This window comes from Trachypithecus francoisi, unplaced genomic scaffold (genome assembly GCF_009764315.1).
Source record: "Trachypithecus francoisi isolate TF-2019V2 unplaced genomic scaffold, Tfra_2.0 Lachesis_group8, whole genome shotgun sequence".
Lineage (NCBI taxonomy): Eukaryota > Metazoa > Chordata > Mammalia > Primates > Cercopithecidae > Trachypithecus > Trachypithecus francoisi.
Genome location: NW_022681473.1, coordinates 50270345 through 50296321, shown reverse-complemented (window position 1 = coordinate 50296321; position 25977 = coordinate 50270345). Strand labels below are relative to the sequence as shown.

Below are 25977 nucleotides of genomic sequence, written 5' to 3'. Positions count from 1 at the left end.
AGGAATTCCACCAGTAAACAACCTTCAGACTTGAACTGCAATATCAGCTCTTCCTTGGGTCTTTAGCCAACCAGCCCACCCTGCAGATTTTGGACTTGCCAGCCTTCTTAATTTCATGAGCAAGTTCCTTCAAATAAATCTCCTCTCTCTCTCTATATATATATGTGTGTATATATATGTGTGTGTATACACACACACACACACACATCCTATTGTTTATGTTTCTCTGAATAACCTTCGCTAATATATAATACTTGCCAAAGGCCATTCACTGCAAAGAAGGCTCTCAATGATCAGGTGGACAAAATGATATCTTATATAGCTATCAGTCTCTTTCCCTATGTACTGGAGTTCTTATTCCGTGGGTTTATGCATGCAACAGCTAAGTGTGTTAGTCCGTTCTGACATTGCTGTAAGGAAATACCTGAGACTGAGTAATTTATGAAGGAAAGAGGCTTAATTGAGTCACAATTCTGCAGGCTGTACAGGAGGCATGACTGGAGAGGCCTCAGGAAACTTAACAATCATGGCTAAAAGGGGAAGGGGAAGAAAAGCACGTTCTTCACAGGATGGCAGAAAGGAGACATGCAAGCAGGGGAAATGCTAGATGCTTATGAAACTGTCAGATCTTGTGAGAATCACTATTATGAGAACAGCCTGGAGAAAACTGCCCCCATGATCTGGTTACCTCTACCCTTAGTCCCACCCTTGACACGTGGGGATTATAGGGTTACAATTCAAGATGAGATTTTGGGTGGGAACACAGCCAAAACATATCCCTAAGATGGAAAGAATAGAGATACTATGTATGGGCTAAATACCATGGGCTTCTTCTCTACAGCTCACCTGGCTCAGGCCTCTGCTGATTGCTCTCCAGTAAGAGAGACCAATGGTGAGTCCTTAATAAGGCACCATTCCCTGAGGGAACATCCAGACATTTGAGTAGTGGTAGGTTGATTGCATTTGACCCTTTCCTTTATGGAAGAGACAGCTTTTGTTCTCACTTATTGTGGATGTGGATTTATCTTCATTGTCTGTAGTGCTTCACCATCGCCATCCTTGAACTTACTTAATGCCTTATTTACCATCAGGTTATTATAGGTAGCATTGCATCTGATCAAGAAACTAATTTTTCTGCAAATTGTGGCAATGGGCTTATGCCCACAGAGTTTACTAATCTTTCCATGAACCTTATCTGTCTACATCAGACCTGAGAGAATGGTAGAATGACATCTTTAAGACTCAGATGAGGTTCCTGCTAGGCGTAAATATTTTGTGGAACTAGAGTACTGTCCCACAAGATGTGATTTGTTCTTTGAACTGATGCCATTATGTGATATTCTCTTCCATTGGTTCAAATACCTGTTTTTGTGCTGGTACCATGCTGTTTTTTTGTTTGTTTGTTTGTTTTTGAGACAGTGTCTGGCTCTGTCACCAGGCTGGAGTGCAGTGGATCTCAGCTCACTGAAACCTCTGCTTCCTGGGCTCAAGCCATCCTCCCACCTCAGCCTCCTGAGTAACTGGGAGTACAGGTGCATGCCATCATGGCTGCTAACTTTTTTTTTTTTTGGTATTTTTTTTATAGAGATGGGGTTTCACCATGTTTCTCAGGCTGGTCTTGAACTCCTGAGCTCAAGTGATTCACCTGCTTTGACCTCCCAAAGTGGTGGGATTATAGGCATGAGCCACCGTGCCTGGCCCATGCTGTTTTGATTACTATCGCTTTGTAATAGATTTTGAAATCAGGTAGTCTGATGCCTCCAGCTTTGTTCTTTTTGCTCAAGATTGCTTTGGCTACTTGGAATCTTTTTGTGGTGCCATATGAATTTTAGGATTGTTTTTTCTATTTCTCTGAAAAATGTCATTTTTTTGTTTGTTGCTAAGTATGTAGAAATGCAATTGGTCTTTACGTGTTTATGTTGTTCCCTGCTAACTTGATGAACTAATTTATTAGTTCTAATAGTTTTTCAGTAGATTTCTTGGGATTTCCTACATATATGAGATTAGGCCATCTGTGAATAAAGATAGTTTTGCATCTTCATTTCTAATCTGGATGTCTTTTACTGAGGCCTCCTTTTAAATGTGTCAGCAAATTTTAAAAATCACAGTTTTCTGAAATGAAGTGAATAAATGGGATTCAAAATAGTTATGTTTCATTGCCCTTGCCAACTGTGTTCTTTTTCATACTGTTTTTTTTTTGAAACATATATAAGCTAATGTTTTAAGATCCTAATATATAAATTCCAAGTAATTACTGAATTTAAAAGGAAGTCTTTTGCCATTTTTGAGTTTTAAAATATATTTTAAAATTGTAGGGAAAATCCAGAATGTGTATCACATAGGAAAATTCAAATTATTGACTCTGTATTGATATTTAAAGTCTTATTAGAAATTTGATTACTTACATATATCATTATGCATAGATTTAACTGCCTCATGTTTACTTTTTATAATTATTTAAAAAATACCTCTAAGCCGATGTGATGGTACCTAACTCCAGTCTAAGCTGCTCAGGTGGCTGAGGGCAGGTCAATTGAGGTGAAGAATTTGAGGGTATAGTGTACTATCACGATTGGACCTATGAATAGCTAGCTGCTGCACTCCAACCTGGGCATGATAGCAAGACCATGTTTCTCAGGCTGGTCTCGAACTCCTGAGCTCAAGTGATCCACCTGCTTTGACCTCCCAAAGTGGTGGGATTATAGGCATGAGCCACCGTGCCTGGCCCATGCTGTTTTGGTTACTATCGCTTTGTAATAGATTTTGAAATCAGGTAGTCTGATGCCTCCAGCTTTGTTCTTTTTGCTCAAGATTGCTTTGGCTACTTGGAATCTTTTTGTGGTGGTTCTTCTCTAAAAACATAAATTAAAAAAAAAATGCTCTAGCGTGGGCTATTCCAAAACATAATTTTGGTACAAATTATAAATAGCATGAAAATAATGAGGTATATTTACAGTTGTCACTAGTGTATTAAAGTCATGTTAAAAAATTCTTGTGATGGTTATATTGAGTCAACTAAAATAGGATTAAATAATTCTTTTGGACTTTAACAAGCCAGAGCATTATTTCTAGGTTCCCCCAATGAATACAACCAAGGAAACTTTGTATCTAGTATCTGTGGTTTTATGTGTCTACTTTAAATATAGTTTCTTTTTCCTTATACTTTTTACAGATTTCTTTCGCAAAAATAATAGAATGATCATCTAGATAGATAAAGCCACTAAAATAGAAAAAAGAAGAAACCAATGGCAAGATATTAAGACACCAAAAGCACAGTATGGATAGTGAACGTGTTGTTTCTAAGAAGAGGATAAAAATAGAGTTATGTTGACTGAGATGTTCCCCAGTTTTCCATGCCTTTTCATTTTCCATCATTTTTTATTCCATTATATTATATGGAGCTTCATGAAAGAAAACAAAAGGGAGATAAGGAGTTGTAGTTAGGGCTACAAATGAAATGTAATCTTCCTGGATGAGATTTGAAAAGCATCTATGTAGAGAAGCTTAGTTTGGTAAGATATTAAATTCCTAAATCTTTGTAATGTTTTCATCAAATTTTATTCTCTAGTATTGCCTTTTTCTGTTATATACCCTGGCCATTATATCTATCTAGTCATTAAATAGCAAATATTTAGAAAATCAGAGGTTTTTAAAATTATTATTTGCCTGAGTAAGACTGCATCAAACTGGTGTGAGAATCCTATCATGTCTTGTAAAGTAAGCAACTTCAGGGTCAGATTTTTTTTTTTTTTTTTTTTTTTTGAGACAGAGTCTTGCTCTGCCACCCAGGCTGGAGTGAAGTGGCCGGATCTCAGCTCACTGCAAACTCCGCCTCCCGGGTTCACGCCATTCTCCTGCCTCAGCCTCCCGAGTAGCTGGGACTACAGGTGCCCGCCACCTCGCCCGGCTAGTTTTTTGTATTTTTTTAGTAGAGACGGGGTTTCACCGTATTAGCCAGGATGGTCTTGATCTCCTGACCTCGTGATCCGCCCGTCTCAGCCTCCCAAAGTGCTGGGATTACAGGCTTGAGCCACCGCGCCCGGCCAGGGTCAGATTTAACACTGTTTCTCTCTACTAACATTTTAAGTTGGGAATAATATACTCTTTTAAGTTCATAGATTTTAGTTCTTACTTAAATCAGCAAATAAAATAAGTAAACATATTACCCATGAGAATCCCCTCCGTAGCAAAATTGTAAGAATTTATGTGCTAATGCTGGTTTATTTTGCATTTTATTGTTTCTCAGATTCTGATGGTAGAATTAACCGTGGGCGAATTGCTTATATTTCTTCGAAGAGCTGCTCTATTCCAGATGAGAGTTATGGCTGCCTGTCTTCAAACATCCCTGCATTAGAATTGATGGCTCTATACGTGGCAGCTGCCATGCATGATTATGATCACCCAGGGAGGACAAATGCATTTCTAGTGGCTACAAATGCCCCTCAGGTAGGAAATATTTTTCAGAACCTTTAAAGAGTAATTCTGAAATTTTCAGTCATGCTATGTATCCCTTTGTAAATCATTATTCAATTGAATCATATAGCCATTCCATCTGACTTTAAGTCCCTACATTTTGATTAATTGGATAACACATGGCATTAATGTGATGTGTGCTAGGAAATTAGGGGAAAAATCAACTTCTTCAACTAGAAAATAATGAACAGTTTTTGAAATAACTCATTGTTTTGTGAAATTCTAGAGTCCTTTATTGTCAATATTTTTGTCTTTTATCAAACCAACAAAACTCTGACTATATTTAAGATTTCTGTTCCTGGTTAGGCCCATTGTATGGCTAGAAAGCTATAGTGGTTGAGAACTATTAATCTTTTTTGTTGTTCTCTTGTTTCCCTAAAGATTTGCCTTAATACCAGACCTTAAATCTCTTATCTCTGAATATATTCATGTATGTAAAAATTCTTCTGGTATATTATTTTTGTACCTAGTATAGCTGATAAGATATAAAATTCCTTTAAGGTCACAATTTGCATGAGGAGGCAAGAGTTCCCAACAAATAGATACTGTAATTGCAGTAGCTTTAAACATTAGGACTTGGAACTAAATATGTGTTTTGTTTTTGTTTTTTGAGACGGAGTCTTGCTCTGTCACCCAGGCTGGAGTGCAGTGGCTCGGTTCACTGCAAGCTCGGCCCCCTGGCTTCTTGCCATTCTCCTGCCTCAGCCTCCCAAGTAGCTGGGACTACAGGCACCCGCCACCATGCTCGGCTAATTTTTTTTGTTTTGTTTTGTTTTTAGTAGACGCGAGGTTTTGTTGTGTTAGCCAGGATGGTCTGGATCTCCTGACCTCGTGATCCGTCTGCCTTGGCCTCTCAAAGTGCTGGGATTACAGGCATGAGCCATCACACCTGGCCCTAAATACATGATTTTAAGTAGAATTTCGTGTGGTTGTGGTTTAAGCAGATTTTTGTGTGGTAGCTGGGTTTGTTTATGCTGGGGATTCCTGAAATGTCATCTGTGTGTTTCTAATTGGATGCTTTGTGAAGAGTAGGTACTCACTGACTGTTGCTGAATTCATCTCACTTCCCACTTCTTTATTCTATGTTTAAACCTTGGCTCTGATCCTTTCATTTTCTGTAGCCGTTTTCTGTTTTTCTTTTTTTACTTCAATCTCTTTCATTTACTCCAACTTTTTAAACTATAGGAGGTATAGTCTCTTGAATTGTGAGCATGTGTGTCGGGGTGGGGGGAAGGAATGTAGGGAACTATGAATATGTGTATCTGTAAATGGGTATAATGGTGTGTGTGTGTGTGTGGTGTGTGTGTGTGTGTGTGTGTGTATGGGTTAAAAGGGCCATATGATTCATTTTTCCAGTGAGACTTTATTAATAGCTCATGATTTCCACAGGTAACTGTCTGATGAATTTAAATCTAGGTACTAGTAGTTGCCCACTTTCTAAGGATTATTTTTTAAAAAAGTACCTTCAGCCGGGCGCGGTGGCTCAAGCCTGTAATCCCAGCACTTTGGGAGGCCGAGGCGGGCGGATCACGAGGTCAGGAGATCGAGACCATCCTGGCTAACATGGTGAAACCCCATCTCTACTAAAAAGTACAAAAAACTAGCTGGGCGAGGTGGCAGGCGCCTGTAGTCCCAGCTACTCAGGAGGCTGAGGCAGGAGAATGGTGTGAACCCGGGAGATGGAGCTTGCAGTGAGCTGAGATCCGGCCACTGCACTCCAGCCTGGGCGACAGAGCAAGACTCCGTCTCAAAAAAAAAAAAAAAAAAGTACCTTCTAAGTGGCACATATTTTCTTATTTGTAATACCATTCTGTAAGAATCAGATGCCCATTCTCTCAAACCTAGCACATCATAATCTTTGAAAATCCTAGTCCTTTGGTGAATCATAGGCCTGAGGAGTAGTGGCATAGTGGAAAAAGCACTGGACTTGAGATTAAAAGTCCTGTCTTAGATTTCTGATTGCCCACTTATTAGCTGCATGACCTCAAATAAAGGTTTATTCTTCTGAACCTAAAAATAGTTATCTGATATGATTAAGAGATAACATATGGAAGGTTTTATACTGTTTCCAATGGCATGAGAAGCTCCTGAATCAGAAATCACATAGGTAGAAATTACTTACTGTTCTAGTCCACTCTGTTGTTTTGTTTTGTTTTGAGATGGTGATGGAGTCTCGCTCTGTCACCCAAGCTGGAGTGCAATGACATGATCTTGGCCTACTGCAACCTCTACCTCCTGGATTCAAGTGATTCTCCTGCCTCAGCCTCCCAAGTAGGTGGGATTACAGGCGCCTGCCACCATGCCTGGCTAATTTTTGTATTTGTAGTAGAGACGGGGTTTCACCATGTTAACCAGGCAGGTCTCAAACTCCTGACCTCAGGTGATCTGCCTGCCTCGGCCTCCCAAAGTGCTGGGACTACAGGCATGAGCTACCATGCCGGCCTACTCTCTGTTTTTATTACTGCTTTCATTTTTGTAAAGTATATCCTCCCTCAAGGATGTTACAAATGAGTGAATTCCAATGTTAACTCTCATATGAAGATAATTTAAAACAGTGTTATATGAATGCAAATTATACAAGTTGCATACTCAACTGTTATCCTAATCAAAATTCAGTCATGAAGTCTGAACATGATATCAATCATCATGTTATTTCTAACTTCTCATTGTTAAGAATTGCCATTAGATGAAGCCATAGGAAGTGCTAGAATGGAAAGGAGATGGATTAGAGATTCAGCTGTGAAAATGTATAGCCTCTTACCTAGTCTCCTTGCTTGTTCCCTGCTCTCCTTCAGTCTGTTCTCAACACATGTCAGCTAGAATGTGACCCTGTTTAAGTGTGTTGCATCACTCTGTTCCAGACTCTCTTGCCAGGTGCTGTGGCTTACACCTGTAATCTCAATGCTTTGGGTGGCTGACACATTAGGATTGCTTGAGCCTAGGAGTTTGAGACTAATCTGGGCAACATTTGAGACCCTGTTTCAAAACAAATAAAAAAACAAAAAAGTAAACTCTCCAATGGCATTCACCTTACCCCTAGTAAATGACAATCATAAAATGTTCTGCAAGGCCCTGCATTATTGGCCCCATTAAGTCTTTTTATTTTTATTTTTATTTATTTATTTTTTTACTGACTCAAGTCTAGTCTCACTGGCTTCCTTGCTAATACTATCTCTGTCCCTTTCTGAGAGTGTTTGCACTTTCTGTTCTCCCTGTCCAGAGGGCTTTTCCTTTAGATATCTGTATATTCATTTTGTCACCTCCTTCCATCTAAAATTTCTTCCTTATACCACTATGTTCCTTCTCTGCTTTTTTTCCATAGCAATGATCATTTAGGATACTATATATTTTGTTTATGTACTTTGTTTTTTATATGTATCTCCTCAATGGAATATAAAGTTCCACAAGGGCAGGGATTTTTGTCTTTTATTCCATAATACCTAGAGTAGTGCTTGACATACAGAAAGCATTTAGTAAATATTTGTTGAATGTTGAAGGATGTCTGAATTCTTTGCTCTGTAGTACTCCTAGGTTTTCTGAAATATGTTCTGTGCTTCCCAAAGTAACGAAGTTTATGAGGCCTTCTTCAGCTAGCACCTGTGAGATAAGGACCCTTGTAAAAGTCTAGGGCTTAATGTGGTTAAGTAGCAGAGTAGGTTCTTTCATCTTTGGAAACTCAGTGGGTCTAGTCAGGCCATAATTAATGAAGATATTGTAGTTCTGGTGTGTTATAGACAGTAGCATATAATACCACCAGCTGGGTCAAGCATTCTTTTTCATTCTCATGGCAAGGAATGTGTGCTAGAAAGATACACGAGGATTCTTACCATGAAAGAAGGTGATACATATAGCCAGGTATATCCCAGAGGAATGTCAGTATTAATAAGATTCTAAGAGATTTCTGAGCTGTTTCCAAATGAAAAGTTGGCTGAAAGATGGAGGTTAGTGCTAAAGATAGTAAAATTTCTGGAATATTTTTATGAGACTGGGTAAAAGGAAACACAATTTTAAGTTGAGATTTGTAAATGCTTTCTCTCCCAAAATATGGATTAAGATGACTAAACATATGAATCTGTTTCCCCTTCTTCCTGAGAATGCATTAAAATGATAGTAAGATATGAAGTTCATTACAACAGAGAGCAATAAGAGGATGATAGGTATTATCACCAGCAGATAAAAAAATTTTTATAACATTTCTGGAAAATGAAAAATGGATGAATATTGACAGATAAAACAAAAGTACCCAGCATAGCTGGAACCCCAGAGAGACTCCTGTTACCATTTGCTCCTGCTTGCTCTCTCTGTGCACACACACACACCTTTAATCAGAGTGACTACAACCCTATGTTTACCTCCAGGCAGAAAACTCATCTCTTAGATATTGAAGGAAACTGCCTGGAGAGTAACAATTCCTAGAGTGGGTATTAGTAGTCCAAAGTAAATTTCTCGAATCAGGCGCGCCGCCGGAAAGGAGAGGGCGGCTTCCGGGATCTGGCTGGCGGGCGCTTTGTCTCGCCTTCGCCACCTTAGGCTCTTTCTGTTAGTCTCCGCTGCTACTTCTTGGCTGTGGAAGGCCCGGTGGCTCTGCAGCAGCCTCGGCCACCCTGTGACCTGCGAGTATTGGGACATCCCTAGCTGACGCCAGGATACCCGGGAAGCCGAGGAACGGACTCCGTGGCTTTTGAGGATGTGGCTGTGAACTTTACCCAGCAGGAATGGGCTTTGCTCAGAAGAATCTCTACAGAGAAGTGATGCAGGAAACCTACAGGAACCTGGCTTCTGTAGAAATCATATGGTACAGAGACTGCGTGAAAGCAAAGAAGGTAGTCAGTATGGACAAGTTGTCAGCCGCATTCCAAATCTTGATCTGAATGAGAACATTTCTACTGGATTAAAACAATGTGAATGCAGTATTTGTGGAAAAGTCTTTGTACATCAATCCCTCCTTAATAAGCACATCCTAGCTCACTCAGAATACAAACCATATGGAGAGAAGCAATATAAATGTGAACAGTGTGGGAAACTCTTCGTGTCTGTTCCAGATGTTAGAAGACACATGATAATGCACAGTGGAAATCCAGCTTATAAATGTACGATATGTGGGAAAGCTTTTCATTTTCTCAATTCAGTTGAAAGACATCAGAGAACTCACACAGGATAAAAACCCTATAAATGTAAACAATGTGGTAAAGCTTTCACTGTTTCCGGTTCTTGTCTAATACATGGACGCTGGAGAGAAACCCTACGAATGTAAGGAATGTGGGAAAACACTCAGATTTTCTTGTTCTTTTAAGATGCATGAAAGGACTCACACTGGAGAAAGATGTACCAAATGTGATAAAGCCTTCAGCTGTTCCACTTCCCTTCATGACCATGGAAGCATTCATACTGGAGAGAGACCCTATGAATGTAAACAATGTGGCAAAGCCTTTAGTGGTTTGAGTTCCCTTTGTAACCATAGAAGTACTCATACTGGAGAGAAACCCTATGAATGTAAACAGTGTGACCAAGCTTTCAGTCGCTTCAGTTCCCTTCACCTCCACGAAAGAATTCATACTGGAGAAAAACCCTATGAATGTAAGAGATGCAGTAAAGCCTACACTCGTTCCAGTTACCTTACGCGCCACTAAAGAAGTCATGATATAGAGGTTGGGTGTAGTGACTCAGCCTATAATCCCAGCACTTTGGGAGGCCAAGGTGTGTGTATTGCTTGAGCCCAGGAGTTCATAACCAGCCTGGATTAAAACAATGTGAAACAACCTGGGCATCGTGGTGAAACCCTGTCTCTACAAAAAATAAAATAATGCCAGGCCCGGTGGCTCACGCCAGCTACTCGGGAGGCTGAGGCAGGAGAATGGCGTGAACCCGGGAGGCCGAGCTTGCAGTGAGCCGAGATCGCACCACTGCGCTCCAGCTTGGGCGACAGAGGCAGACTCCGTCTCAAAACAAAAACAAAGAAAATAATTAGCTGGGCATGGTGGCACATTTCAGTTGTCTTAGTTCTTTTTCAAGGACATAAAAGGCCACGGGGGGTTGGGGGGAAGCCCTGTGCATGCAGATCACGAGGTCAGGAGATCGAGACCATCCTGGCCAACATGGGGAAACCTCGTCTCTACTAAAAATACAAAAATAGCTGGGTGTGGTAGCATATGCTTGTAATCCCAGCTACTCAGGAGGCTGAGGCAGGAGAATAACTTGAACCCAGGAGGCGGAGGTTGCAGGGAGCCGAGATTGTGCCACTGCACTCCAGCCTGGCGACAGAGTGAGACTCCATCTCAAAAATAAATAAAGACCCTTGAATGTAAAAAAAAAAAAAAAAACAAAGTAAATTTCTCTCATTCTAGGCATCTAATAGCTGGCACCCGTTATTCTAAAGCAAAACTTGCTAAGTAACAAACCCTATCCACATTTACATAGTTCCCACTCATTCATCCTAAGGGGAGAGACTCCACAATAAAACATACATAACAGCAGAGAGAAATTACAACTGAAATCTAGAATTCATTGTGTGTGTGTGTGTGTGTGTGTGTGTGTGTGTAAGACAGGGTCTCACTCTGTTGCCAGGCTGGAGTGCAATGGCGCGATCTTGGCTCACTACAACCTCTGCCTCCAGGGTTCAAGCGATTCTCCTGCCTCAGCCTCCCAAGTAGCTGGAACTACAGGCGCATGCCACCATGCCCAGCTAATTTTTGTATTTTTAGTAGAGATGGGATTTCACCATGTTGGCCAGAATTGTCTAGATCTTTTGACCTCGTGATCCACCCACCTTGGCCTCCCAAAGTGCTGGGATTACAGGCGTGAGCCACTGCACCTGATTTAGAATTCATTTTTCTATATACACAGATAACCAAGGATCATCAGACATGGCATTAATCAGAAGCTTGGAAAGAAAAGGCTAAGATGGAAAGAATAACTGACCACAGGGAGAATCTAGGGAATAGAGAAGCATCTAATTATTTTTTTAAAAAGTATTCTCAGAGAATTTGAAAAATACTGCATCCATAAAGTAAGAACAGGAAACTATAATAAAGGAACATCAGAGAACAAGTTAGGCTCTTAGAAACTAAAAATATTGCTGCAGGAAATTTTAAAAATTCAATATAAGCTTGGGAAGTAAAAGTCCAGGTAGTCTCTCCCAGAACATAGACCAGGAAGATAAAAAGAAAATACAGGGAAGGAGAAGATAAGACATGGGGGACTAGGTCAAGATGTGACTAGTGGAAGTTCTAAAAAGAGGGGAGTCTTTGGATTGAAGGGGCTCACTAAGTGCCAGGAAAGTTGAATAGAGAAAAAATACTGAAACCCCACATGTAGCACATCATGGAAAAATTTCAGAACACCAGAGATTTTATTAAAAAAAAAAAAAAGAATTCCTGAGAAGATGAAAACAATACCTCTATAAAAGAACAAAAATTCAACTGTCATTATATTTTTAGCAACAATAGATTCTAGACAATACTGGAATTAAGTCTCTAAAATTCTAGGGGAATTCATTCATTCATTTATTTGTTCAAGTATTTATTGGGTGCATATTGTGGGATAGGCACTATTTAGGCATTGTTAGGTTGAATAAAACATGGGAAAAATCTTGCCTCTCATCGAACTTACATTCTAGTATGGCAAGAAAATAAATAAATAAATAAATAATGTGTGTGTGAGCAAGAGAGAGAGAGACAGAGCAGGAGAAAGAGAGACTGAGAGACTGAGAGACAGAGAGAAAGAGAAGATTATGACTTAAGAGCTAGGATAGAGGCCGGGCGCGGTGGTCCAAGCCTGTAATCCCAGCACTTGGGAGGCCGAGATGGGCGGATCACGAGGTCAGGAGATCGAGACCATCCTGGCTAACACTAAAAAAAAAAAAAAAAAAAAAAAAAAAAACTAGCGGGCGAGGTGGCGGCGCCTGTAGTCCCAGCTACTCGGGAGGCTGAGGCAGGAGAATGGCGTGAACCCGGGAGGCGGAGCTTGCAGTGAGCTGAGATTGCACCACTGCACTCCAGCCTGGGCGACAGAGCGAGACTCCGTCTCAGAAAAAAAAAAAAAAAGAAGAAGAAGAAGAGCTAGGATAGAAGTAAAATGAGAGGAGATAGGAAGTGCTGGCTAAGAGTATTATTTTCAAGTTAGAGTTCTATATTCAGCTAAGCTACCATTTTATATAAGAGCAAAAATGACAAGATTCTCAGATATGCAGTGATTTTAAACAATCACATCTTGACCATCCTGAGAAAGTTATTTTAAAATGTATTTCAGCAAAACAAGGGTGGTAACTAAGGTAAAGGAAGATAAGGGATTAATAGAAATTTTAGAACTGATGGTTTGTCTCTGTGTCCCCACCCAAATCTCATCTCAAATTGTAGCCCTCATATGTGAAGGGGCAGGGCCCTGGTGTGAGGTGATTATGATTAGATCATGGGGGCGGGTTCTCCCATGTTGTTTTCATGATAATGACGGAGTTGTCACGAGTTCTGATGGTTTAAAAGTGGTAGTCGGCCGGGCGCGGTGGCTCAAGCCTGTAATCCCAGCACTTTGGGAGGCCGAGACGGGCGGATCACGAGGTCAGGAGATCGAGACCATCCTGGCCAATACGGTGAAACCCCGTCTCTACTAAAAAAATACAAAAAACTAGCCGGGCGACGAGGCGGGCGCCTGTAGTCCCAGCTACTCGGGAGGCTGAGACAGGAGAATGGCGTGAACCCGGGAGGCGGAGCTTGCAGTGAGCTGAGAGCCGGCCACTGCACTCCAGCCTGGGCGGCAGAGCAAGACTCCGTCTCAAAAAAAAAAAAAAGAAGTGCCTTCTTAGTCATGAGATAATGGCTATGACCTAGATTTTTTGTTAATGTTTCCTCCTGTTTCTTATGTTTTAAAAGGGGACATTTGTTCAGATTAGTCAGACTCATCCTTTGTATGATCTAAGTCCTTCTTATGTCTGAAGGGTTTTCTCTTTTTGCTCTTATTTAAGTGTTACTATTTGCTAAGATTCTGTCAGTTTGTATTAAACTCCTTCTCAGATCTTTCCAACTCAGAGGGTGAAAAGTAAGATTTATGACCAATTAATTTGTTTTGCCAAAGTATTGATGTATTTACTGTAGAGAGAAGGATCTATAGCCAGAAAAAGCAGGTAACAAGATGCTTTAGCACAAAGTCAAAGGATGTTAGTTTATTGCAGCTCCAAATGAGCTGGGGCCCTGTCTTTTTTCTCTGCTTCTAAGAGCCCACAGTAAGAGCTGAGACTTCTTTATCTGTTTGCTTGATTGGTTTTTCTTACTCAGTTTAAGCTTGGTCTGCTGCTCTCTGTGCTACCTTCAAGTATTCTTCTAAAGCAGAGTTGACATTTGCTTCCTACTTACTGCTTCATGATTCTTTCTTGCCTCCCACTCACCTTTGAGCTTGTGAATCTACTGGGGTCCAGCAGGGAACCCCTTCCACCTACTCTTCAGATAGGTTTTTTCCTTCTTATGCAGTGACTTGGTTAGCTTTTCTGTACCCATTCTCATTTTCACTATGTCTTTGAAGTTTCCAGTATGGTGATTACATCTAGATTCTAATACTGATTCAGACTTTTTCCCCCCCATTTTATATTTCTTTGGCATTTTCAAATGGCAGCTTGAATGGTGAAAGAATTCTGAACTTGCTCATTTTTTTAAAAACTGATCTTGCTAGCTGTGAGTTTATTAAATCAGCTAGCTTCACAGGACACTCATTGTACATTGTGTTTTATTGAGCCCAGAATCAGATTACTTCCTCCTGAACAGACAGAGCTGTTCTCATAGTTAAGTCTTCGTAACACTTGAGCATGAATAGTCAAATCATTATTCAATGTAAATGACCCCTTAGGGAGTTTTTAAGCTTACTCTTTCTGTTTGGTATTTATAATGTTTAGAAGTTGTATTACAAGTGGTATGAAATGCCTTTATATGGCTCATTGCAAAGTTTAAATCATACCATTGCTCTTATAAAATCAAATAGTGTAAAAAATAATCAGTGTTATGCATCTGTGCTTAAATCTAGGCTATAGCTAATTTTCACAAATAAGTAGAGCTATTCAATTAAGCTCTCAGAATATGTATCCTATCTGAGATCTCATTCTATCTGTCCTTCTTTCTCATTACACAGTAGGCTCCATGAAAACAGGGATAGGGTTTTAATTTTTATCCCTGGCCTTTAACACAACTTGGCTGTAGAAGCTTTTTAAAATAATTATATGCTTATTTAATAATTTAAAGAATTGCTTTATTTTTAGAGGTGGAAGAGGCTTTAGAAATTCTATACTCCACTGATTTTAAGTCTGTATTCCAAAGTCCTAGAGTACTGAGGAGGTACCTCAGGGTCTTCCACTGGAGTGAAGTGTAGGAAAAGTGAGTAATTCCACACCGTTTGAACCAGAGGATTTGTGTTTTTATCTGTTACATAGTTCTGTTTTACTCCCAGGCACTGTGTGAGGATGGGAATCCAGGATATGTCCGTCTCAGACAGGCAGGCCTCTTACCCTGGACAGTACTCTTGCTTTCTCTTCTTTAGTCACCATCACCATTGACTCCAGAATGACTAAACAACAGAAATGTATTCTGAAACCTGCTCTAGACCCCTAATGACTTTATTCACAGTTTATCTGAGAAGGTTTTCTGATTAAATGAAATAGACCTCAAAATATCAACTTCACATCTCTTGGGAGGCAGCAGAGTGTCTGCAAAGATAAACTTTAAAGATAGATAACCCTTTCACTTACTAGCCATGTATGTTGGAAGGAAAGGTGTATCCTAACCTCTTTGCACTTCAGTTTACTCATTTATAAAATTATCACAACCTATTTTCACAGGTACTAAAATACCTGGTAAAACGCCTAGTATATAGTAGGTGTTCATTGTTTGTATACTTCCAACCTGATATTAATGATATTAAAGTTTAATATCTTTGAGGTGTCTGCCTCATTTTTCTATATTTCTTTTTAGGCAGTTTTATACAATGACAGATCTGTTCTGGAAAATCATCATGCTGCGTCAGCTTGGAATCTATATCTTTCTCGCCCAGAATACAACTTCCTTCTTCATCTTGATCATGTGGAATTCAAGCGCTTTCGTTTTTTAGTCATCGAAGCAATCCTTGCCACAGATCTTAAAAAGCATTTTGATTTTCTTGCAGAATTCAATGCCAAGGTTTGTTACGAAAATTAGTGCCTGATTTAAAAAATCTTTATTTTCAGTGTTACTGATAAAATGTTTTTTAATGTTAAGTTAGAATTATTACTGCTTAGAAAGTAACAATAAATAGTTGATATAAAATAATATATATGCCTATATTTTAAAAAATAAACATTTTTATTGTTATGGTAACATTTCCTAAAATATTATTGCTTGCTATATTTTCTTTCAACACATAAACTTATACTATTGTGACTTTATTTTACATACTTTCACATAGAAACAAACCAGTTATTTCAAATGAGTTTAAAGAGAGATTTGACAAAGCCATGCTTAGTGTCAAGTAAGGCATTATATAAAATTAATTTTATGTGTTTCCTAAGAATCCAGTTAATTCTAATAATCCAGTTAATTATGCCTACCTCACTGCACCTGTTACACCTTCTTTATATTAGTGATTCTTTAGCTGGCTAGTGTAGGGAAAAGGAAGCACCTTCTTCTACTTGAGAATAATTCAGTCATTCAACAAGTATTTATTGGGATTGCCCACTATGTGCAGACATTATACTAGGCCAAAGAACTCATATTCACCAGGGGATCAAGAATCACTGCCCCAGTATGACAGTGGTACTCATGGGACTATGCTTTATTCCTCAGACATTTGAGGTGAAAAAAGTTGAGGACCACCGCTTTAGATTCCCGCCCTGGCTTGCAGGAAGCTGCTATTTTCTTGATGACTTTTGTGACCTAAAAGAAGCTGTACCTGCAGGGTAGAGAAACTGGTAACAAAGGAGTACTAGATTAAACCCGCTGGAAGGAGACCCTTATATATGTTGCTGTCATGACATTAATGAAATGCTTATAAAAATCAGTGAGAAATCAGGGTACCTTTAAAATTATTTCATAGTTGTATAGTTTTATTCACTTTAATTTTTAAATAAAATTCATTTAAGTGCTGAAGTCACCTTTTACAGGTAAAAGATTATCTAACACAATGCTTTGTGTATTCCGTAAAGACTTCTATTTTGAAGTCTCTCAAAAAACTGCCATATGAATGGGGCTCTAGACCTCCTATTAAGTTGCAGTCAAACGAGCTCTTCTCTCAAGTGTTTTCTATGATGGTGTTCTACATAATTTTTTTTTTTCTGAAAGAGTTTGGTGCCAAAAAGCACCGTAACACTGAAGTTCAAAAGCTATGACATGGCTCATTCTTTTCATTTTTTACAAAATGAAATTTTAGTTCTTGAAAGGCTTTTTTTTTTCAGCTAATAATGACAATTATCATTTATTTAAATAACAATATTTAACACTTACTGTGAGCAAGGCATTTTTTTCATTTATTAATCCTCATAGCAGCATGGCTAGATTGGTATTACTTTTCCTACTTCATAGATGAAGAAAGTTAGATTCGAATAGATTAAGCAGTTTTTTCAGTGTTATACACTGAATTTTTGATTCAGAATACAGCTTGCTGATTCATGACATTCTGAGTCAGGATTTAAAACTATAGGGCCAGCTTCTCAGACTTGTGTTCAGTTCACTATATCATTGCCTTTCACAGCAAGAGCAAACTTCTCTAGCTTCTTAAGTGTTCTTTTTTGAGGTAGAAATAAGTAGTTATAATTCTTATATGATTTTTTTGATATTGTGTATCTACTATACTTAATATATACGTATATATATACACACACACACATATAATTCATGATTCTTTGTGGTAATCACAAATATTGAAACCCATGGTTATATGTTTTTCTAGAAAGCATTTTTAGAAAGGAAATTTAACCAATAGAAGTCCATATTATGGAATAAACTGATTTCAAAAAGAACTATTTGCTGAACTTTCTGTCATTTAGACAAGAAACAGTTTTAAGTAATCCGGTAAAAGCAAGCAAAACAACAATTTTTTAAAATGCCTTCAGAACCTAAAATGAGTTTGTTTTTCCAAAATAGGCAAATGATGTAAATAGTAATGGCATAGAATGGAGTAATGAAAATGATCGCCTCTTGGTATGCCAGGTGTGCATCAAACTGGCAGATATAAATGGCCCAGCAAAAGTTCGAGACTTGCATTTGAAATGGACAGAAGGCATTGTCAATGAATTTTATGAGCAGGTAAGTTGAAACATGAGCTTGGTGGGATTTTTAAGAGCTGTCATGAGAAGACACTACTCTTTGGGTTTTTGGATAGCTTTATTAAGTGTTTGAATTCTGAGTTGCTTTGACTGGGAAGGGTTAAAAATTGTTGCATTTGCTTTGGTTCTTAGTATTTTCTATGTTCTGTTTGCCATTGCTGTTAAAATTTTTAAAAATAACCTATTCCCTATCTTGAGTGAGCTGAATATACTCGTGAGTCTATAGGTAGGGCTGTTAGCAGCGGCACATCCGTACAAGTCTGCAGCAACCTCAATTCTTGCCCCCTCAGAAGAAAGAATTCAACTGAGGGGCATAAGGCAGAGGGAGCAATTGCGGCAAGTTTTAGAGCAGAAGGGAAAGTTTATTTAAAAGCTTTAGAGCAAGAATGAAAGGAAGTAAAGTACACTTGGAAGAAGACCAGGAGGGCAATCTGAGAGATCAAGTGCATGGTTTGATCTTTGACTTGGAGTCTTATGCACTGGCATGCTTCCAGGGTTGTGTTACTTCTCCCAATTCATCCCTTGAGGTGGCTGTTGGATGTGCAGTGGCCTGCCAGCACTTGGGAGGGGCCACATACACAGTGTGTTTACTGAAGTTGTATTCATGCTCACTTGAGGCATTTTTCCCTTACCTGTCCAGTGTTCATGGAGGAAGGCCATATACCAGTTAAACTTCAGCATTTTGCCTCTTAGTGTACATGCTTGAGCCCACTCACCCAGCTCCTGAGATCTTATCAGGATGCTGCTGATGACCAGTTTCAGGTTTTTCTATCTATTGGGTGACTGCCTTACCCTGGTGCCAGCTGTGACCAATTATTATTTTAGAGAGACAGCTTAACCTATCACCTGATGGTCACCTGACATTTCTGATGGGGTTGGGGGTGGGTCCTCTCCTGCTCTGCCCATGTCTTTCTGACTACTTTCTATAACAAGGCTAGATGACATTATGATTCCAAGGCCTCTTTCAGCCCTGAGATTCTGTAACCTAGAATAATTTATTTCCAGATGAAGTGGTTTTTAAATTATTCAGGGTATGCTCAGAATATATTTAAAGAATATCAATCCATTTTCAACTCTGCTATAAAAAGACTAACTCCCTGCCATAGGAACATCAACTGGGAAGAGATCTGGACAGAGGGCTACAAATGGAGAGAATAGACACTTAGTGGTTTTCAAGGATTCAAAGATATAAGCATGCTCTTTTGTTCTTAAATCTTTTTTTTGAGACAGAAGCTTGCTCTGTTGCCCAGGCTATAGTGCAGTGGCACAATCTCGGCTCACTGCAACCTCTGCCTCCTGGGTTCAAGCGACTCTCCTGCCTCAGCCTCCTGAGTAGCCGGGATTACAGGCACACGCCACCATGCCTGGCTAATTTTTGTATTTTTAGTAGAGATGGGGTTTCACTATGTTGGTCAGGCTGGTCTCAAATTTCCGACCTCGTGATCCACCCACCTCAGCCTCCCAAAGTGTTGGGATTACAGATGTGAGCCACCATGCCCAGCTGTTCTTAAATCTTTAAATTTTTTTTTTATTATTATTCTTTAAGTTCTGGGGTACATGTGCAGAACATGCAGTTTTGTTACATAGGTATACACGTGCCATGGTGGTTTGCTGCACTCATCAACCCGTCATCTACATTAGTTACTTCTCCTAATGCTATCCCTCCCCTACCGCCCCACCCCGTGACAGGCCCCCATGTGTCATGTTCCCCTCCTTGTGTCCATGTGTTCTCATTGTTCAACTCCCACTTATGAGTGAGAACACGCAGTGTTGGTTTTCTGTTTCTGTGTTTGCTGAGAATGATGGTTTCCAGCTACATCTATGTCCCTGCAAAGGACGTGAACTCATCCTTTTTATAATTGCATAGTATTCCGTGGTATATATGTGCCACATTTTCTTTATCCAGTCTATCATTGATGGGCATTTGGGTTAGTTCTAAGTCTTTGAAAAGTGTTCCTATTTCTCCACATCCTTTCCAGCATCTATTGTTTCCTGGCTTTAATGATCGCCATTCCAACTGGCATAAGAGGTTATCTCATTGTGGTTTTTATTTGCATTTGTCTAATGACTAGTGATGATGAGCTTTTTTCATATGTTTTTTGGCCACATAAATATCCCAAGACGCATAATCGTCTGATTCACCAAGGTTGAATGAAGGAAAAAATGTTAAGGGCAGAGAGAAAGGCTGGGTTACTCACAAAGGGAAGCCCATCAGACTACCAGTGGATCTCTCTGCAGAAACCGTACCAACCAGAAGAGAGTGGGGCCAATATTCAACATTCTTAAAGAAAAGAATTTTCTTTTTTTTTTTTTTAAGAAAAGAATTTTCAACCCAGAATTTCATATCCAGCCAAACTAAGCTTCTTAAGTGATGGAGAAATAAAATCCTTTACACACAAGCAAATGCCGAGAGATTTTGTCACCTCCAGACCTGCCTTACAAGAACTCCTGAAGGAAGCACTAAATACGGAGAGGAAAAACTGATACCAGCTACTGCAAAAACATGCCAAATTGTAAAGACCATCGACACTATGAAGAAACCGCATCAACTAATGGGCAAAATTAACCTGCTAGTATCATAATGACAGGATCAAATTCACACATAACAGTATTAGCCTTAAATATAAATGGGCTAAATGCCCCAATTAAAAGGCACAGACTGGCAAATTAGATAAAGAGTCAAGACCCATCAGTGTGCTGTATTCAGGAGACCCATCTCACATGCAAAGACACACATAGGCTCAAAATAAAGGGATGGAGAAAGATATACCAAGCAAATGGAAAGCAGAAAAAAAGCAGGGTTTGCAATCCTAGTCTCTGATGAAACAGACTTTAAACCAACAAAGTTTGAAAAACACAAAGAAGGTCATTACATAATGGTAAAGGGATCAATTAATCAAGAACAGCTAACTATCCTAAATATGTATGCACCCAATACAGGAGCACCCAGATTCATAAAGCAAGTCCTTAGAGACTTACAAAGAGACTTAGACTCCCATACAATAATAATGGGAGATTTTAACACCCAACTGTCAACATTAGACAGATCAACAAGACAGAAAATTAACAAGGATATTCAGGACTTGAACTCAGCTCTGGACCAAGTGGACCTAATAGACATCTACAGAACTCTCCACCCCAAATCAACAGAATAAACATTCTTCTCAGCACCACATCGCACTTGTTCTACAATTGACCACATAGTTGGAAATAAAACACTCCTCAGCAAATGGAAAAGAACAGAAATCTTAACAAACAGTCTCTCAGACCACTGTGCAATCAAATTAGAAATCAGGATTAAGAAACTCACTCAAAACCGCACAACTACATGGAAACTGAACAACCTGCTCCTGAATGACTACTGGGTAAATAACAAAATTAAGGCAGAAATAAATAGACACAATGTACCAGAATCTCTGGGACACAGCTAAAGCTGTGTTTAGAGGGAAATTTATAGCACTAAATGCCCACAGGAGAAAGCGGGAAAGATCTAAAATCGACACCCTAACATCACAATTAAAAGAACTAGAGAAGCAAGAACAAACAAATTCAAAACCTAGCAGAAGACAAGAAATAGCTAAGATCAGAGCAGAACCGAAGGAAATAGAGACACAGAAAACCCTTCAAAAATATCAATGAATCCAGGAGGTGATTTTTTGAAAAGATTAACAAAATAGACCACTAGCTAGACTAATAAAGAAAAAAAGAGAGAATAATCAAATAGATGCAATAAAAAATGATAAAGGTGATATCACCACTGACTCCACAGAAATACAAACTACTATCAGAGAATACTATAAAATTTTTGGCATTAAAATAATCTTTCCACTTTGCTGAATCTGCCATTTTTGGGGTCCACTTTTGAGGCTTCCTACAATGTAGGAGTGCATGATTTCCTGACATACCTAACATTTTGTTATCTCCAAAATAGCAAATACACCTTTTTGACTTTGGAATTACATTCCTTAGGAATCCTTGTTGGCCCTAATTATCAGGAAAGGTCAAGATATCTACCAGTTGAGGGCTTTCTTAACATCAGTGGAAAGTGGGAGTAATTGAGCCTATGTAACCATGCACCTGGTATACTTTGTTACTTCCAGATTATACTGAAAATGTGCAGTGTTTTATACCCACCAGCTAAACATCCCAACACAATAATGTATACTCTGCTGTTTATAAGTTACAGAATGCCATATTGTATAATCATGGAAAGATTATTAATATTTTACTCTTCTCTGATATGTTTAAATTATATTTAATTTGGGGTAATAAATGGCTGTATTTACCTAATTTGTACGATTATAATATGCAGTTTGCATATTCTCATCTTCATTCTCAGTGATAATTGAAACTTGCTTTATTTAGAGCTCACCCATGGATCTCATGTTTACAAAAGAGGAATTCTATGCTAAGGAAAATGTTATCTTTATATTATATGTACAAATAGGTAATAAAAAATAATGGTGTATGGCAATTTTAGAAAATTCACTAGTTCAGTGAGATAACATTAGAAATATTCATTTAGACGCTGCATATTATTTTAAAAGCATATAGAATTATACTTATTAAGCAAGCCTGGAAGCCCTGCCTGAGGTTGAATCCTGGCTTCTCTTCCTTATCTGCAATATGACCTTGGTTGGGTAAGTTACTTAACCTCTCTGTGCCAGTTTCCTCACTGATAAAATAGGAATAATGATGGTACCTATGTCATAAGGTTTCTATGAGGATTAAATGAACTAATATATGTAGACTTCTTAGAATAGTTTCTGACACATAAGTTCTCAATAAATGTTAACTATTATAATTTCATATATATCACTAAAAACAATATATTATCTCAGAGAGTTTCACTTAATCTAAGTGTCATTATTCAATATCAAAGGAGGAAAATGTCATCTGATATCCTACCACTTATGAAAGTTTTAATCCTCCCTCATCAACTAAACTTCTTTCTCATTCTGGTTATGCTATTAAACTTTCTTCAGATATTGATGTAAAATTCTAACCACGCCCAACTTTTTTTCTGTTATCCTAATTATACTGTCTTTATATGCCTACAGCCATTTAACTGCCATGGGCTTAGAAAAGCCAAACTCCTGGGTTTTATCTATGAAATTACAGAGTCCTATAGATAAACTGAACTGTTTTTGGAAAAACATCAATTGTTTTCTTCCTCATAGAAGATAATCTCGTAAAAGATTTCTAATCATGGGACAGTTAATCATGGGGACAGTTTCTGGTTGTTTCCTCAGCGTTATGTTGGCTCATTACAGAACAGACACTGCTTACCTGCAGAATTTGTACACTGTGGGGAGAAATTTATCACAAACCAGTTCAGACACTAGGACTAAAATGTTACTAGTACCATTTGGAGAATGCTCAGTACTTTGCTAAACACCTTATATAATACTGCCTTTTAACCTCATCATAGCATCCCTATAAGGTAGATTATTATTCAGATTTTTTTTTTTTTTTTTTTTTTTTGAGACGGAGTCTCGCTCTGTCACCCAGGCTGGAGTGCAGTGGCGCCATCTCAGCTCACTGCAAGCTCCGCCTCCCAGGTTCACGCCATTCTCCTGCCTCAGCCTCCCGAGTAGCTGGGACTACAGGCACCCGCCACCTCGCCCGGCTAGTTTTTTGTATTTTTTTAGTAGAGACAGGGTTTCACCGGGTTAGCCAGGATGGTCTCGATCTCCTGACCTCGTGATCCGCCCGTCTCGGCCTCCCAAAGTGCTGGGATTACAGGCTTGAGCCACCGCGCCTGGCCTTATTATTCAGATTTTACACACAGTGCATTTGTACCTAGAGCTTGCTCAACACCACACAGGTAGTAGTCTGATCTCAAATTAAGCCCTAGAAGCCACAGTGGTAGGGTAAGGCAGGCCATTGGGGATCTAGCCCCAGGATCCTCACCTCCATTATGGTAGCTCTACTTTATTTGTTTTTCATATTAGGTTTTCTGATTTTGAATCATTAGAGAGTTCTGCTGTTAAAAAAAGGGGGGTGGAGGTAGTGTTATTGAAAAGCACTTGCAAAATTCAGCTCTGTACATTTGAGATATAACTACAACAAAAATGTTTCTATTATGCTTTTGCCCCTAGATAAAGAGAATCCATAATTGACACTATGCAATTTTGCAGGTTGTTAGTAAAATATCTGATACTTATTTTAAAAGATCTGTATGTTTCTTATTAACTGAGTATCAGCCATACTGGTTGATGTGGACAGAATGTGAGAATAAAGTTTTGTTTAGGATTTCTCAGTATTAAATTCTTACAGTTGAAATGATAGAATAGATTCATTGATGCCTATTTATAAAAAATAGTTTTATATAAGTTATTTTTAAAAAACTCAAGATAATTTTAACAGCAAAGCTCACTGGTGGTTCTTCCACCAGTTAAAAATGTACTTTTCTTTTTAAAATATGCAGGGAGATGAAGAAGCAAATCTGGGTCTGCCCGTCAGTCCATTCATGGATCGTTCTTCTCCTCAACTAGCAAAACTCCAAGAATCTTTTATCACCCACATAGTGGGTCCCCTGTGTAACTCCTATGATGCTGCTGGTTTGCTACCAGGTCAGTGGATAGAAGCAGAAGAGGATAATGATACTGAAAGTGGTGATGATGAAGATGGTGAAGAATTAGATACAGATGATGAAGAAATGGAAAACAATCTAAATCCAAGTAAGAATATAGGGACATTATAATTTATGTAATGTTATAGGTTGAGTATTCAAAGTCTGAAAATCTGAAATATGAAATGCTCCAAAATCCAAAACTTTTTGAGTTGCCAGCATGGTGCTCAAAGGAAATATTCATTGGGACACTTGGATTTCAGATTTTGCAATTAGGGATGCTAAATATAATGCAAATATTCCAAAATCAGAAACACTTCTGGTCCCAAGCATTTTGAATAGGGATATTCAACCTTTAATAACTGCATATATCCATTTAACTTAGATTTGGAACTTTGTTTCTCAGATACAGATTCAGCAGTCATTATATTGAGTAACCACTGTCTAAATGTTCAGATTCAATAGTCATGTTTTGAGTAACTGCTGTAAGCTGGGTACTGGGTGAATACTGTAATACAACAAGCATTCTTATTCTTATTTAATTAAAGTAACATCTCTTGAGGTGTTGTCCTCTAACCAGGACTCTTCATTCAGCAGGCTCCACCTGTGCATGCCCGATAGGGCCATCACCACATCTGAACATAGGTGGATCCTCATGGCGAGTCCTCCTTCATGTCACTCCTTTTCACACATCTCACCCCCAATCCCACTGGAAAGCTGGTGGGGGGAGGGGGAAGGAAAACATACATTCCCTGGTTGTAAAGGGAGAGCCAAGTTTTGTGGCATTATGAATTTGAGTTACCAAACTGTAATGACATGCTTTTCTATATAAGACAATTAGTATGAATGGAAAATGAAATGAAAATTGTCACTTTGTAATTGTGAATGAAATCAGTTATTTGCTCATTTTAAAGTAGAATTTAAATTATACCTACATAAGTATTGTTTTGATTTTCAAGCATGCAATAAATCAGACCAGATAGGAAAACTACAAAGCACCTCCCACTGCAACACACATGCGCCTTGTATTTAGGATTAGCATGGCAAATCCTATTAAAATGTATTTAAAATTCTTTTTTTTAAAAACGGCATTAGCATCTGAAGGTTGACTGAATTCTAAAAATTATACTCCTCCGTCTCTACTAAAAATACAAAATATTAGCTGGGCATGGTGGCGGGCGCCTGTAGTCCCAGCTAGTCCCAGCTACTTGGGAGGCTGAGGCAGGAGAATGGCATGAACCTGGAAGGCAGAGGTTGCAGTGAGCTGAGATCGCACCACTGCACTCCAGCCTGGGTGACAGAGCAAGACTCCGTCTCAAAAAAAAAAAAAAAAAATTATACTCATCAAAATGTTGGTAATTGTGTTTAATTCAATACATAAGATGCCCTTAAAGGTTGTTTTTTAACTTTGGGTTATTTTCATTTGAAATTTCAGCATAATTCTTCCCTCTCCACCATACCCAGCCAGTTTTCCCTAAACCTTTTCTCTATTTTGTTTTTATCCATAACAGTACCATCTAACATATTCCTATTTTGCTTCTTTCTGTTTTCCTAGCTCTTTCCACTAGAATCTGAACACCATAATGCAGGGATTATTTTTATAGTACTATTTCATTATTCTATTTTTATTATACTATTATTTTATAGTACTGTTTACTTT

The 25977-nt window shown here is 38.7% G+C and overlaps 1 protein-coding gene across 3 annotated transcripts in view; it reads left to right on the top strand.

The window, feature by feature from the left end:
- PDE3B (phosphodiesterase 3B) overlaps nucleotides 1–25977 on the top strand; it is a 220582-nt gene that overhangs the window by 189710 nt on the left and 4895 nt on the right. For all 3 annotated transcript variants that reach the window (XM_033207671.1, XM_033207670.1, XM_033207669.1), the window contains 4 exons: nucleotides 4247–4446; nucleotides 15420–15623; nucleotides 17562–17723; nucleotides 24174–24426. In XM_033207671.1, coding sequence (XP_033063562.1) covers nucleotides 4247–4446; nucleotides 15420–15623; nucleotides 17562–17723; nucleotides 24174–24426 — 819 coding nt within the window. The remainder of the gene's footprint in view (nucleotides 1–4246; nucleotides 4447–15419; nucleotides 15624–17561; nucleotides 17724–24173; nucleotides 24427–25977) is intronic.